Source organism: Ranitomeya variabilis, chromosome 1 (assembly GCF_051348905.1).
Source record: "Ranitomeya variabilis isolate aRanVar5 chromosome 1, aRanVar5.hap1, whole genome shotgun sequence".
Classification (NCBI taxonomy): domain Eukaryota; kingdom Metazoa; phylum Chordata; class Amphibia; order Anura; family Dendrobatidae; genus Ranitomeya; species Ranitomeya variabilis.
In genome coordinates this window covers 138,117,472-138,130,717 of record NC_135232.1, presented here as the reverse complement: position 1 = coordinate 138,130,717, position 13,246 = coordinate 138,117,472, and the positions used below count along the sequence as shown (strand labels likewise).

Sequence of the window (13,246 nt, the reverse complement as noted above, 5' to 3'; positions counted from 1 at the left end):
TAATTACAGAATGATGCTTTATGTTGGTGCCTTCTGCAGCATAGATTTTTCTGTGAATCCAAAATATGTTAAAGGAAATAGGTCACCAGGTTTTGGCTACCCCATCTGACAGCAGCAGTATTTAAAGACAGAGACCCTGATTCCAGTGATGTATCACTTACTGGTCTGCTTGCTGCGCTTTTCAGAAAATCCCTGTATTATCTGCTGCAGGTCTACTAGTTCTCTCAATATTGAACTCGGTGTAATCCCGCCCACACGACTGATTGGCCGCTTTCTGTGTACACTCTGCATAGGTAGAAAGCGGCCAATCAGTGGGGAGGGCGGGATTATAGAGCTCATGAATGTGGAGGACGGCCTGGCAGCAGGTTTACTAGTCCTCTAGTGATAATCTCCTGCTGATACTACTGTCATTTTTATCAAAACTACAGCAAGCCGCCCAGTAATTAACACATCGCTGTAATCAGGGTCTCTCAGTCTCAACATTATGTTGCTTGCAAAAAAGATGGCAAAATCCTGGTTACAGAGTCCCTTTAAATATTTGTGGCGAGATTCATCTTTTTTTATCCCTTAAATCTCCCATTTGGCATATTGCATTTTGCTAATATGTATTCTTGATTTTTTATTTGAATAAGTATAAACTTTTATTTTTTTTTATTTTGCAGATTTATATTAGAATTGCTTCAAATGGGCAAAAAAGTGACATTGTAAAGTAATTTACTGTGAGCCAACTCAATGACGGAGCCTTCGAATTCAATATCTGTCCTTTTTTTGTGGTTTTTCCTCCATAACAAGAGTCCGGATTGCTCTACTCACAGGTTCTCCTGCCCCTTTACCTGAGGCAGGGAGCAAGTGACCCCACGGAGGACGCCCGCCTTTGGAGTGTGACGTGACGGCTCTGCCAGAGAGGGCGCTGCTGACACTTTCTTTGCTCTATTTGAATGGCTGCCATGTAATACTATTTTCCCTGCAGTGGCCAAAATGTCTGCTTGGCTGCCGCTTCTCTGGATGATTAAAGCTCATCAACACGGGGTTTCAGAAACTGAACCTGCAGCAATCTGGCCAGCTTTATTTAAAAAAAAAAAAAAACAGGTTATCAAGATAACACCGCCCCTTTAATTACACTGGATATAGATACATAGTGACTTTCAATATTCTGTGCTTTTCTACAAAAACCACACTCCTCATCCCAAATAATAGAATAACCTTCACTAGGACACCAATCGGCGGTCCAGTCTATCTGTCCATGTGATGGGGGTCGGAGTAGCGGCCTACAGTGGACGGAGCAGAGTCATATTCCATCTATTATTTTTTGTGTTGACTTTGATCGCCCGGCTTTCACTTTTGGACGCCCCGATGATGACGTCTCGTGTGTGTTTTGGCCTCAGCTCAGCCATTTCCACCTCACTCCGCTGCGAGAAATGTCTTCATTGTTGCTCTCCCAGATTGTGATACTGTCACAAAACTGTTGCTAGGCAACAAATGTGGTTACTAGGACTGAGCGAATAGCTGAAGGGAGAGAGAAGTGTTGCACCATTGTAGGGTAACCATAGCAATGACCTACTATTACAGAATAAGGAATTAGCATTAACAGTCTTATAGCATGAACATATGCAGTGGATCACCACGGCGCCAGCCTGAGCGCGGGCATCCTGGGCCACCACGTGCTCATCTATGGGCCAGTCAGGATGGACGGTTCAGGCCGAGTGGGGGTCGAATTCTTAATGGGACCTTTAGCAACATCCATGGATGAGGAAGGCTTGGCACAGGGAGTGCAGAAGTGATGGCGCTGGTGGAGAATGACTGAAGGGCTCACACACATGCTCCGCAGACCTATGACCTATCTCCCCCTTTGAATACATTTGCTGTAACTGATGAAGCAGGTGGCGCGATTCTGTCTCCGCATTAAGCCCAGGCTCGCACGCCTGCATTTATTGTGTAACCCATTTCTGCATATTACATAGACTTTACCTCCCAGCACCTAAGGGGTAAATGAGGCCGTGATGTGTGAGCGCTGCTCCATCTTATGCCGTAGAAGTAACTTTGAATTCTAAGGATGGATTCCTTTCTCTTCCAGCAGAAGGGGGATGAATGGTTGTGAGCAGCTGAGGCTGTGACACCCAGCACTCAACCTTCCCGCACAGGCCCTGCTGGGGAGTGCTGTTCACAGGCCAGATGCCATACAGTGTGCGGCTACACACGGCCACCGCCGCTCCGTATGGTGTGCCACTTACTATGCATGGAGGAGAGGACACAGAGAGAGCGCACAATGGAAGGGGCACGCTTCATTGTTAGCACGCAACGCCACTCTGTCTGGCCATCTACCCTATCTATCCCATATTATCTATCTATCTATCTATCTATCTATCCCATATTATCTATCTATCTATCCCATATCTATCTATCCCATATCTATCTATCTATCCTATATCTATCTATCCTATATCTATCCCATATCTATCTATTATCTATCTATCCCATATCTATATCTATCCCATATCTATATCTATCCCATATCTATCTATATCTATCCCATATCTATCTATATCTATCCCATATCTATCTATTATCTATCTATCCCATATCTATCTATATCTATCCCATATCTATCTATCTATCTCATATCTATCTATATCTATCCCATATCTATCTATTATCTATCCCATATCTATCTATATCTATCCCATATCTATCTATATCTATCCCATATCTATCTATATCTATCCCATATCTATCTATATCTATCCCATATCTATCTCATATCTATCTATCCCATATCTATCTATCTCATATCTATCTATATCTATCCCATATCTATCTATCTATCTATCTATCTATCTATCTATCTATCTATCTATCTATCCCATATTATCTATCTATCTATCTATCCCATATTATCTATCTATCCCATATTATCTATCTATCCTATATTTATCCCATATCTATCTATTATCTATCTATCCCATATCTATCTATATCTATCCCATATCTATATCTATCCCATATCTATCTATATCTATCCCATATCTATCTATATCTATCCCATATCTATCTATTATCTATCTATCCCATATCTATCTATATCTATCCCATATCTATCTATCCCATATCTATCTATATCTATCCCATATCTATCTGTATCTATCCCATATATATCTATCCCATATCTATCTATATCTATCCCATATCTATCTCATATCTATCTATCTATCCCATATCTATCTATCTCATATCTATCTATATCTATCCCATATCTATCTATCTATCTATCCCATATCTATCTATCCCATATCTATCTATATCTATCCCATATCTATCTATATCTATCCCATATCTATCTATATCTATCCCATATCTATCTCATATCTATCTATCTATCCCATATCTATCTATCTCATATCTATCTATATCTATCCTCTATCTATCTATCTATCCCATATCTATCTATCCCATATCTATCTATATCTATCCCATATCTATCTATATCTATCCCATATCTATCTATATCTATCCCATATCTATCTATATCTATCCCATATCTATCTATATCTATCCCATATCTATCTATATCTATCCCATATCTATCTCATATCTATCTATCTATCTATCTATCTATCTATCTATCTATCTATCCCATATCTATCTATTATCTATCTATCTATCCCATAACTATCTATATCTATCCCATATCTATCTATATATCCCATATCTATCTATCTATATATCTATCCACCTCATCTATCTATTATCGATCCATCTATCATTTATCCATCTATCTATCTATATCTATTTTGAAAATAAAAAAAACAGGCAGCACTCCAACAATAAAGTGAAAAACTGTGGCTTTACTGATCCATTAGCAGCAACGTGACAGCAGATTTCTCTGCCTTTCCCAAGCCTGTAAAGCCACGGTTTTTCACTTTATTGTTGGAGTGCCGCCTGTTTTTTTTTATTCTCTATTTTGGAGGTTTGGAAATCACCTTAATAGATTTTATTGCACTCCGTTTTTTTATAGTGCTGCCAAATTTTCTTCTATCTATCCATCTATCATTTATCCATCTATCTATCGATCAATCTATCATTTATCTATCTACCTATTCATTTATATATCTATCATTTATCTACCTTATTTATCTATCCATCTGCCTTATCTATTTTATGTATCATCTATCTATCTTCTATCTTTTTATTGTCTGTATGTTCTTTTCTCTATCCGTCCGTATTATTAATCTGTTGTTTTATTTACCTATTCTCTATTCTTCCTTTCATCTATCCTTTTATCTGTCTGTCGGTGTGGCTATTCACCTTTTGTATACCAATTTCTCTTTCTTTCTGAGGGTCTATCAATTTATCATGTTATGCTTTTATCTGTTACAATCTGTCATTTTATCTTTCGTTTTATCTGTCTTTTGGTCTGGCAATTTTGTCTCTGTGTTTATTTATTAATGTATCTACTGTATCTATCCATTTATATATGGAATTTTATCCCTCATTTTATCTGTCAGTCCATCAGTTTTTCTGTCTATTTATCAATCTATCTTTATATCTGTATGTCGTTCTGTCCACCATTTATCGATCTGTCCACTTTATCTATCTGTCAGTTTTCCTGTCTTTCTGTGTCTGATTCTGTCTGTCATTCTAGCTATCTAGCTATATATCCTTTTATCTGTCAGTCTTCTTTTCTTTCTAGGTTTCTATCTATTGTCAAATTTAAATGTCTGCCAGTTGGTTTACCCACCATTTGTGTGTCTTTTATCTGTCAGTTTTTCTGACTATCTATCTTTTATCTATACTCTATCTATCTCATATCTATCTATTCTGTCTATCTTTCTATCGTTCAATCTATTGTTCTATCGATCCTCCATCTTTCTATCTATACTCTATCTATTCTCTATCTATCTGTCGTTCTATCTCTTTCTATCTGTCGTTCTATCTGTCGTTCTATCTGTTGTTCTATCTGTCGTACTATCTGTCGTACTATCTGTCTCATATATATCCATCTATCTAATATCTATCTAATATCTATCTAATATCTTTCTATCTATCTATCTATCTATCATACTCTACATTGTGGTCAGTAATGACTGTGCCTCTATATCCTTATAATACATCAATGAGCTGTGACCCTCCAGCACATGTATAGAGATATATCCGTGATATATAGAGATATAGTCTTACACAATTATCTGTACGTCTCAGAGCTCTGATGTCACTTTATTCATATCAGATATTGTGCAGCACATAATCTGCCAGTGGCCATTACACATGTAACATGCAGGAAATGTCACCGCTGACCTTAGCTGACCGTGTAATGAGGGATTCCTGATAGAACAGCGCCCCACGCCCAGGAGATGAATTCATAGACGGGTGTGATTTGTACGTGAAGCATTAGAACTCTCTATCATGAGTGATCTGCTGTAGTACAGTCTGCATGTACCAGTAGATACTGTATCTGCTGCCACCTGCACATTGATACAGGAGCTGTGTGCCAACATATGGCTCCTTTACATGTAGCTGTCTTCACCTCATGAAACTTTCTTCTTCCCCTTTAATGACAAGTTAAAATGACACCTCTGGCTGCAAAAAGTGACACAATGATTAGGCTCCCGTATTTATCAGAGGCGCTAACGCTGATTACAGGTGCTCACGTTTAATTAACACTTTGCACCTTTTTGTAAATAAGATTCGAATATGGTAACCGGGTGCAGGGTGGCAATCCACAGTATGGCGGGTGCATGCCTGGTACAGGCACCTTCTGCTCACTACTGAAAGCTGCAAGAACGATGCTAGATCCCGTAAAGGAAATGATAGCTGTACATTGTGTGATGGGACCGTGCTGGGGTAGGCATGAATATTGCAGTATACACAAATGTGAAAGAGCGGGTAACCCACAGCAAGGAACCGGCGGATCCCCTCAATGACAAACTTCCCAATAACATAAGGCTTCGATACCTCCTCCATCTTTTTTGAGTCCCTTTGTCTGACAGATGCTGGATTTGTAATGGTGGCAGCCAGGAAGCAGCTTATAGGGAATGTTATCCAGCTTTACAGGGTCCCTGGCTACCTCCCAAATCTCTATTTTCTCCTTCCGTCCATGTGCCTTTGATGATATTTTACCTATGTGTTTGTCATTTAATTTATGAATCGGAACACACAGGATTACCTGCCAGTGACCCCAGTGACCTACCCCTGCCAATGCCCTACCCCTGCCGATGACCTGTCCCTACCGATGACCTGCCCCTGCTGATGACCTACCCCTGCCAAATAGGGCAGGGCAATTATAAACACGTTGTTTAGTGGGAGTGTAAAATGTATGATGACTACAAAATCCCACCGGGCAATGAAGTGTGTCCACATCCTGTACTGTGGCGGACATTGATCAGCTGAGCTCATACATGTATAATGTGTGCCCGGCAGACAGTTAATCTCACCTATGCATTCTCTTCTCTGTTCCCAGGCACGGAGCGCCATGAGCTGACCTCCTGGAAGAGCTTCCCCTCCATTTTCAAGTTCTTCGATGACACCCTGGAAGCCAAGAAAACAAAAATCCCAACAGTACCTACCAGACGCTCCATCAGAATAAAGAGCGAAGAACTGTAAAACAAAAGAAAAGTGTAGTGGTGAGGGGTGATCGCTCAGATCCTCCCGTCCTCCCCCCCACTATTGGTCTCTCAGCCCCTCATTAGATTGTTTTCTTCCTAGAGCACAGGGTCATGATGTATACATTTAAATAGCGTTTTGCATTATTTCTAGATGACTGCAACTGTCAAAGCAATATGGGTTCACCGGTTGTGCTTCCTGTGGTCTGCTGCTTGCATTCTGTGCTGCCCATCAGAGCACAGATTAAGGCTGACAGCAGCGCTGAAGAGTACAGCATGGTGCACGTCTAATTGTCCTGACATAGCCCTACACTGTGAGTGGATGCCATAGCTTGTCTGCTACTCCGATGCCCTGGGCCTACTCACTCTTTACCTCTACTGCCTACTCTGCTTAACCCCTGCTGTGTTAGGTGGGGGCTCAACGTCTTCACACTGTGGAAGAAAAGCATTTTATCCTACATGTGCCCCTCTTGCATCTGACAAGTGTTACTGAGTTTGTTTTTTATAGTTCACGTAATGGTTAACTCCTCCTGCGCTGGAGGAAAGTGCAGAGACCCATACAATAAGTTGTGTCGTTCTGAGGTATACAAGTTTCCATGACAACACGTAAAACTCCTTTCAGTGCGACAAGTTCTTACATGATAATGTCTGCAATCCTTGAACTTTTTCTTGTATTGAAAATTGGTAAAACTTCTCCTAGGCTCCAATATTATATATAGAGAAGCTCTCTTATGTTGCTCACTCAGGCACCCAGGCCATCTTATGGTGCTTCCTCAGGTACCAGGCCCTCATATGGTGCTTCCTCAGGCATAAAGTCCCTCTTAAGGTGCTCCCTCAGGCACCAGGGCATCTTATAGTGCTCCTTCAGGAACCAGGCCCTCTTGTGGGTGGTCCCTCAGGCAGCAGGCCCTCTTGCGGCGGTCCCTCAGGCACCAGGCCCTCTTGTGGTGGTCCCTCGGGCCCTCTTGTGGTGGTTCCTCAGGCACCAGGCCCTCTTGTGGTGGTTCCTCAGGCACCAGGCCCTCTTATGGTGGTTCCTCAGGCACCAGGCCCTCTTGTGGTGGTTCCTCAGGCACCAGGCCCTCTTGTGGTGGTTCATCAGGCACCAGGCCCTCTTGTGGTGGTTCCTTAGGCACCAGGCCCTCTTGTGGTGGTCCCTCAGGCATCAAGACCTCTTAATGAGCTCCCGGAGGCACCATGGCCTGGGTGTGACTGCAAGGTGTGTAACCTGCCCCTGATCTTCTTAGTATACCCCGAGTGCCCTAATACAACGACACAGTCCTGTGTAGTAGCTGAGGTTCCTACCTGCCTTTATATACAGTGGATGAGTAGGAGCCCTTTTCTCTCAAGAAGATGTGACCTACAGCCTGTATTCTGACTCTGCACAGGGAAGTCATAGTAACGATCCTAGGTTACGTTTTTCCACTTATTTTTCACAGTTAAACATTTTTTACACATATGAAAATTCTATTTTAAGGTTCAATAAAGGCGGATAATTTTATAATCGTAGCTAGAATCGATAGACGGGGCAGATAATAGTGAATCATACTTATCCTGCGCCCACCCAGAAATATGCCATAGAGTTTTTCATGTTAGTTCACCATGCTTACAAGAGTAGAAGTGAAATGGCTTGTATGTAACCTATCCAAGCGCACTTTTCTGGCAGGCGTGCGCTAATGGTTAATATTGCCTATTAAAACTGTGAATTATTTACACAAATATCTATATTTACAGCATGTTACATCAATAGAACCTAGGTTTATCTTCCTGATCTCGATCACTGTGAACTGTACAAGCAAGAAAAGAAATCAAATTTGTTATAAAAAATGTCCATTTTTTTTCCTATAATTGTTAGAAATCATCAGAATTGTTCTTAAGACGTCTATTTTTAAAGAATGATTTTAAGCCACCCAGAAACAAGTGTAATGAAGTCGGTGTCAAGTTTCAAGCTGATTTTTGCTATATGTAGGTAGATGTATTAAAGACAAAATCTTTGTTTTGAAATTTTGCATTTTATGGAATATTTCTTTGAGATAAATTTGATCTTTCTTATTGTTCTTTTTAGATATTTGCAACACAATGCGATGTAAATGGGATAGTTCAGATCTCTTCATACATTCTGCTTTAAGTGTATAGAAATGCTGTATCACAAAAGGGTCTTTAAAGGGCGCGAGTCACATGAAGAGTTTACTCTGCAGTTTATCTGTTACTGGATTTCACAATACATTGTTAAGTATCTCTTGTAGACCTAATGAGACTGGTGTACTTATATTTCAAATCTATCTCAGAATGGCTTTATGATTTCTTTTTTTTTACACAATGAACTCAGTGTTCACCCACCTAGCCTGATTGACAGCTACATGACAGCTAATTGTCCTTCTTGCTGATGATTACTCAACCTGCTCAGTATAATCTGCAGCTGTCTGAAAGCTGGGAGTTGGACACTGAATACTTTTGGCTTTATGAGCTCTCACTTTTTAGCTGGGACTCATAAAATGCAAATTTTATTATGACGATTTTCAGAGTAAGTACACCAGCCACATTAGGGCTAATGGTTCTATTTACTAATATATACTGTGTGTATTGAGAAATCTGGTGTAAGATCTGCTTTAACCCTTTAGTGAGTCAGTTTGGTACTTAATGACCAATCCAATTTTTAAAATTCTGATCTTTTATGAGGTTATAGCTCTGGAACGCTTCAGCGGATCCCACTGATTCTGAGATTGTTTTTTCGTACATTTTGTATTTCATGTTAGTGGTAAAATTTCTTCGATACTTTTAATTTTTGTGCCCTTAAATCAGAGAGTCATATTGCACAAAAGCGTTAATAAATAACACTTCCCACATGTCTACTTTACATCAGCACAATTTTGGAAACATAATTTTTTTTGTTAGGGTCAAATTTTAACCCTTATAACTACCTATCACAATGATCAAAATTAACCAATGGGAGAAATCTCTTATTGTTGCTGGGTGCCGGCTGGCAGAGCACATGCGCCCACCATTTTCTTCCCGGAAGAAGTCGCTGAGGACCGGGGGACACAGCTGGAGGGTCCAGGTGACACAGGAGGTACCGTTGGCGGGCTTGGGGGACCCCATTTCTCTCTCCTCTGATGTGCTAGATTATATCAGAGGAGAGAGAAATAAATTGGAAATCCGACTTCTTTTTTTTTTGCGGTCACTGTTATTATGTGAATAACGGTGATCCCAACACTGAGGTCTGTAAAAACCAACCCGAATGATGTTCTCCGGGGTCTCAGCTACCCCCTGTAGTCGGGACCCCAGAGATTTTCAGACACTGTGGGGCGCTATAAACGTATTTCTCAGCGCCGCTAAACAGCGGCGCTGAGGAATAAGTACCCTTAACTGCCGCCGTTAAAAAGTATCAGCGGTCATTATGGGGTTAAAGGGAGTCTGTCGCCCCTAGAATGAATTTTACATGAGCTATACAGCTAGACCTGTACCTGTGAAAATAACTTTCAATTATGCAAATCAGGTGGCCATGTTGCACACTTGTGTGGCCAAGAGTTTGGTGCACCACTACTCCCCTTCATTTGCATATTGGGGGCCTTTATCCGCCTCTGACAGTGCTAGCTTCCAGAGTGAGCACAGTCTGAATGACGTTGGCACTGCCTGTGTCCAGCCGTGCATATAAACCATGGCCGGGTGCCTTCTCCCTGTATTCTTTCCACTGATGCTGCGCTCTACGCTAATACTCCTGAAAGTATAGAGATCGGCTTCAGGGAACTCCTCTTTGAAGCCACTCTCTAAACTTCCAGGTGTACTAGTGTAGGGAATGGCATTAGCAGAAAGATACAGAGAACACGCTCATCCACTGTGCACCCGAGGCTGGGGACAAGCAATGTCAGTACACATGCGCACACATACGGGGATCATTCAGACAGTGCTCGTTCTTGGAAGTAAGTAATGTATCAGAAATGCCCCCAATACGGAAATGAGGGGTCGTAACAGTGCCCCAAACTCAAGGCCATGCCAAAGGTCTACCGTAGCCCCCTATTTTGTATATGAATTACGTTATTTTCTCAGGCCTGCACCAGGTTCAGTGCTAGTATGGTTTTTATAATGGCCAAGTCCCCTATATCACTGTACAGCCCATTTAAAATGCATTTTGGGAGTGGCAGACTTAAGTTCTTTGTCCAAAAAAGGTTAATTTTATGGTTACTGACAGGACCTCCTGTATGCTACCCAAAAACATACAGGAGCAACTGATTTGGACATCTTGGCATTCTCTTATTAGGGAAATCCAGTCCGTATCTCTCGTTGAGGTAAAATTCTTGTAAGGGATGTCTGGTTTAGAAAACCCATTTTGAAAAATCTATTGTGGAATTTCTTCAAACTGACAGCCGGCCGCAATGTAGAGAAAGTGTCAGTCAGGGCCGGGGAAGCAGTTACAGCAGCCGTTCTGTATACTCACAGCGGTGACTGAACACGTGGCGCCTCCATGACTGAATACCAAATGCTGGTGGGGAGAAGAAAGATTATTTTCTTCCCGCTGCATTTGGCTACGTGCAGGCACCAGGCGGCATTATAACACTGCTAACCTGCAGATTAATCCTGTATCTGCAGGATAATTGTGTTACTTCTGGTGACAGGTTCCCTTTAAACAACAATAGAGACGGTTTCCCCAAAGCAGGCAAAGTGCACTAATACGGGGTACAGTGTGCCCTTCACCCAAGGAAACAGATATATTGTTAAAGGCCTTCAGGCCCTCACAGGTAGATAATTAAGACCTGTTGTCATTATATCTTATTAATCTAATAAATAAGTTGCAACACACAGTAATTTTCATGATGATGAAAAATCATGAGGAATGTTTATAAGAGTATAATATTGAATAAAGTGCTCAAATATGGACAGTGTCCTAAGAAAGGCGAGATCGCACCCCGTCTTGTAGTGACCCGATTATGCTGGAGATAGGGGTACAGTCCTAATCTTAATGGGTAGCTCTATCCCTGTTGTGCCCATTTATTGACTCCTGCCATGACCCAACTGTATTACTACTAGTGATGAGCGAGTGTACTCGTTGTTCGGGTGACCTCTGAGTATTTATGACTGCTCGGAGATTTAGTTTTCATCACGGCAGCTGAATGATTTACAGCTACTAGCCAGGCTGAGTACATGTGGGGGTTGCGAGTACACTCGCTCATCACTAATTACTACCTAAGCTAAATCCCCATCCCTCGCTTTTCCTAACACATTTTATCAGAGAGATGAAACTCATCATGCGAGTGTAGACCAGGAGAACCACTAATGGGGTCCAGAGAAACATGGAGTATATGTGAATGAACGTGCTGAGTGGAAGATCGTTCATAACGTTAACCAGGGCAGTGTGTTTGTCGCTCACAACACGTAAAGACATGCCGGGTTACACCGCCCCTCAATCTCTGCATCTGTTGTCAGACAGGAAGTACTATATGACTGACCTTTTCCAGCTTCAGGAGAGGGTCAGCAAGCATAGTATCATCTCCTACAAAGTCCAATTAGGTGATGCACATCAGCGATACAACGGAGTATTACTTGGCTGTGATGATCCGCTAGAGTAAATGAGGCTATGGTGCAATGGCCAAATGACTTCCATAAAGCAGAAAAGTGGGCTCCATATACATAGAACTGACAAATGAGAGAGCGATAGGAACAACACAAGATAGCAGAGTGGAGATGGTGCTCCTTCACTCCCGATGCAGTAGTTTTTAGTGTGCGCGTTGATATGTTACACAGACCCCCTTAGATTTAGTAGATGCTTGAAATTTCTTGTTTCCTATGTGGGGGAATTTTGTGGTGTGAATTTTCCCAAAGCTGTTTACAAGAGACCCCAGAATTGGCACGCCCTGTGATCAGCTCATCATTAGGGCTCGCCACGAACTAATAGTGATTCTCTTGAAGTGAAGAAATACAGAATTAGTTTACATTTTTAGAGGTAGATGATGAAAATGTGCTGTGCACTAACTGTGCCATTACCCATCTGCTATTTGTGCTCTGATCCAAAATTGGCACAATGGTGATTCCGGGACAATTCCTACCGTGTCAAAATGGGTGGTCCTGCAATTCAGACCTTATGCTCCCCCACTTCTTTATTAAATCAAATAAACAGGAGAAACGCTGCATAGCCTCATCTTCTCGGACCTAAAACTACTGGAGGACATACCCAATAACAAGTAGTTCTGATTCACCAAGGGCCGCTGACTAACAAGGCCTCTTGTTGCCCTGTCTGGACATTCAGTTCAGCTTGTTAGAGGATATACACTCACCGGCCACTTTATTAGGTACACCATGCTAGTAACGGGTTGGACCCCCTTTTGCCTTCAGAACTGCCTCAATTCTTCGTGGCATAGATTCAACAAGGTGCTGGAAGCATTCCTCAGAGATTTTGGTCCATATTGACATGATGGCATCACACAGTTGCCGCAGATTTGTCGGCTGCACATCCCAAAGATGCTCCCATACAAGGCAGGATGGATCCATGCTTTCATGTTGTTTACGCCAAATTCTGACCCTACCATCCGAATGTCGCAGCAGAAATCGAGACTCATCAGACCAAGCAACGTTTTTCCAATCTTCTACTGTCCAATTTCGATGAGCTTGTACAAATTGTAGCCTCAGTTTCCTGTTCTTAGCTGAAAGGAGTGGTG

At 41.7% G+C, this 13,246-nt stretch overlaps 1 protein-coding gene across 2 annotated transcripts in view; it reads left to right on the top strand.

Moving 5' to 3' along the window:
* Positions 1–12,939, top strand: part of ARB2A (ARB2 cotranscriptional regulator A) — a 616,199-nt gene extending 603,260 nt beyond the window's left edge. Inside the window, exon 11 of one of the 2 annotated variants that reach the window (XM_077289153.1) lies at positions 6,455–12,939. In XM_077289153.1, coding sequence (XP_077145268.1) covers positions 6,455–6,597 — 143 coding nt within the window. In that variant the 3' untranslated portion in view covers positions 6,598–12,939. The remainder of the gene's footprint in view (positions 1–6,454) is intronic. The other variant, XM_077289144.1, reaches the window with a different exon arrangement.
* The last annotated feature ends 307 nt before the right edge of the window (positions 12,940–13,246 follow it).